Below are 3,328 nucleotides of genomic sequence, written 5' to 3'. Positions count from 1 at the left end.
CAGCCCGAGGAACTTCTGCAACGAGTCCCTGGTGATCAAGAATCAAAGCTATGGCTGGAGGTTGGTGATCCGAACTCTTTTCATTAGCCACGTATTTACCGTTTATTACGTGGATTATGTGCTTACATTTGGTATCAAGAGCCAATTTTATCTCTGCCTAGCCTTGTTTAAATTGCACAATTCAGTTTTTTTTTACATATGCTATATTTTCATGTATAATTTAGAATATGTATGCTCTGTGCAATTGTGTTGGGCTGCTGGAAAAATTGTGTGTTCTTTTTCCGCATTTAGTTAAAAAAAAAAAAAAAATTCCAGTTTTTTTTTTCCCCGTAAACCTCTGCGCAATTTCTTCGCCGTTTTTTTTCTTCCCGCTCGCCGGCGAGGGGAGTGCTCGCCGGATTCCGTTCACCGGCGAGGCACACCCCTCTGCTGGCGCAGGCCGACTCCCGTCAAGGACGGCAGTGGTGGCGGCACTGGGTTGCTCCCGATAGTGTCGCCACCAACTGCCTCCTTCAATGGCGCGGTGGTGGCCGGCGGCGGAGACAAGGGTGAGGCGTGGCGGCAGTGACGACCGGTGGCGGTGGTGTTGGAGCCGGGTCCTCCCGGCCTCTCCGCCGCTGCTTCTTTCCGTCTCCGCTTCGGTCCTGCTTCTCCGCTTCGTTTCCTCTGTACGCGATGCGCAGATGAAGGAGATGATGAGACTTGGTTTTTGGGCCGGGTCTGGCCCAATTCGGCCAGACCTAGGCTCCAAAAAAAAAAACAATTTTTTTTTTTTTGGCTTTGGGCTTGCCAGAAATTTGGGCCCAAAATTTTTTTTTTTGGGCTTGCAGGAATTTTTTTTTCTTTTTTCTCTTCATCATATTTAGCTTCTTCTTAAGGGTTTTATTCATATGGTTTTTTTTTTTACCTAAAGTTAATATTAAATTATAATTCTTGATCAAATTATTCTGTCTCAATTTGTTGGAATTTTAATTTAATATTGAATTTCAGTTTAAATTGTATTCAGTATTGCAATTTAATTGTGGAGCATGAGTTATAACATGCATAATCTGAACATATTTTATTGTTTATTGCGTTAATTATTTGATTGTTATAATTATGCATATGTTAGAAAAGCATGTTCTTTAAGTATGCATCTAGTGCCTTTAGGTCTAAATTATATGCCTATTAAGCATGTTATAGTGCCTTTTAGGTGAATTTAGTGCCTTTTTAAGGATAGATTAAGCATGTTAGTTTACTCATTTGGTTATTGCTCCGCTCGTGTCTTTCTAAAGCAATGAAGCACATAAAGTAAATCAATGTTCTAGTTTACCCAAATTTAAGGCCTTATCCACAGGTTTATAACCATATTATAGATCATCCAAACAATTTTACTTCAAATATGAGAATACATGACTTAGGGAAGTTTCTTGGGGAGGTATACTAGTTCTATGGCCCTGGCTTAAATGCCTTGTTGCTACTAGTCCCCTTGCAACGCTACTCTGTCTAAGGAGTTGGTATTTAACCGAGTTTCGTCTCGACCAACTTTCCTGGGAGTATACCTAAAGATTGTCTATCATGTTTTGGTTTAATTTGTTTGCTAGGCTTTAAACTCCCCTTTGCCAAGTGATTACAGTTTTGTAATTAAAGAGTAGCCACAGCATCTTTAATTGCTTAAATTGTATTCAGGTTAACTCACATAAAGAGTTGGCAATATCCTTGTAATTAATTCTATATGATATGGCGAAATTTAGCCCACAGGCAATTTTGTTGTATTTGTAGGATTGATTAGGATGAAATGCCAGACTATGATCATAATTTGCCCACAGGGATTATGTATCGGCATATAGTTTTGGTAGTTTTGTCATCAAGGGTGGAAACACCCAAACCGTACCCTTTCTGGTTTTCACCACTCAGTTTGGTAAATTCATTATGCGTAAAAATTTAGCCCACAGGCAATTTTTATGGCATTTGAGTTTATCTTTTGCATAAGTTTGCATTGGCAAAATATGCACTTTAGTTCATTTATGCCTCGAAAATCAAAACTAACCAATTCATAATTTCCTTTCAGAATTTACCCCAACTAGCTCACCCATCCATGTTCCAATGCTTACTGCTAATAATTATAGCCAATGGAGGGATTCACTCCTGATCTACTTTGGCATGAAAGAGATGGACTATGCTGTTTACAATTCAGAGCCCCCGGCTATAACCGCGACGAGCTCTCAAGAAGCCAAAGACCTTTGGGCTAAGTGGGAACGATCCAATCGCCTGTGCATATTTTTCATTCAGTCTCGGGTTCCTAGTAATATACGTCGCACGGTTGATACACTTAAAACCGCTCAAGGGTGTATTGAGGCCATTGACAAGAAGTATGAAACTTCTGACAAATCCCTAGCAAGCACCTTAATAATGCAGTTCACCTCCCTTCGTTTTTCTCCTGCTGATGGTGTGCGCAGTCACATAATGCAACTAAGTGACATTGCAGCACAGCTTGACAAGTTGAAGATCAAGCTGCCAGACTCATTTGTAGTGCATTTTGCACTCAACACTCTCCCGCCTGAGTATAGCACCTTCAAAATTGCCTATAACACACATGACAAGAAATGGTCTATTAATGATCTTATTAATAAGTGTGTGCAAGAAGAAGGGAGACTACGCCAGGAACAAAAAGGGGAGAATGTCATGCTTGCTATAGCCAAGCCTAAGGGAAGATCTGGAAAGCGCCACACTACAGCTAAAGGGAAAGCAAAATTATCCCCTCAGACCGACATTAAGAAAGCACAGAAATGCTTCTTCTGTAAGAAGAAGGGGCATATGAAGAAAGACTGTGCGAAGTTTAAGAAGTGGATGTCTGAGAAAGGTATGATCTCTTCCTTTGTTTGTTTTGAATCCAATATGTCAGACGTTAATGCTAACACTTGGTGGATTGATTCTGGTTCAACAATCCACATTGCAAATTCTTTACAGGATATGCAAAATCTGAGACAACCGATGTCAAGTGAGCGAAACATCTTCTCCGGAAATAAGATGGGCTCGCCGGTTGAAGCTGTAGGGACTTGCAAGCTGATTTTAGAAAGTGGCTTCGTCTTGAATTTAGAAAGGACATTTTACGTACCAACTTTTTCACGAAATTTGGTTTCCATTTCGAGGCTTGTACCTTTGGGATTCAGTTTTAACTTTTCAGACAAGTATTTTAAATTCTTTTATAATTCTACTTGTATTGGAAATGGTACATTGTCTAATGGTCTTTATTGTCTTCACTTACAAAACGTTGCAAGTTATGATTCCTTACATGTTCAAACTGGCACCAAACGGTGTAGTGTTAACGATAAATCTTCAATGTTGT

General features: G+C 39.9%; 1 protein-coding gene across 1 annotated transcript; it reads left to right on the top strand.

Annotated features, from left to right (window-relative positions):
* Positions 1-2,430: 2,430 nt before the first annotated feature.
* Positions 2,431-3,050, top strand: LOC109153041. Its single transcript, XM_019300776.1, has 2 exons — positions 2,431-2,842; positions 2,950-3,050. Exons 1-2 carry the CDS (start codon positions 2,446-2,448, stop codon positions 2,982-2,984), a joined length of 432 nt encoding a protein of 143 aa, XP_019156321.1. The 5' UTR covers positions 2,431-2,445; the 3' UTR covers positions 2,985-3,050.
* The last annotated feature ends 278 nt before the right edge of the window (positions 3,051-3,328 follow it).

Source organism: Ipomoea nil, unplaced genomic scaffold (assembly GCF_001879475.1).
Source record: "Ipomoea nil cultivar Tokyo-kokei standard unplaced genomic scaffold, Asagao_1.1 scaffold2480, whole genome shotgun sequence".
Taxonomy (NCBI): domain Eukaryota; kingdom Viridiplantae; phylum Streptophyta; class Magnoliopsida; order Solanales; family Convolvulaceae; genus Ipomoea; species Ipomoea nil.
This window is presented reverse-complemented; position numbering and strand designations above follow the sequence as displayed.

Bases quoted from the DNA above. Each gene is read 5' to 3' on its own strand.
- LOC109153041 (XM_019300776.1), top strand. From the start codon at position 2,446: ATGCAACTAAGTGACATTGCAGCACAGCTTGACAAGTTGAAGATCAAG. The intron at 2,843-2,949 runs GTATGATCTCTT...AATTCTTTACAG, and splicing joins GAAGTGGATGTCTGAGAAAG to GATATGCAAAATCTGAGACA.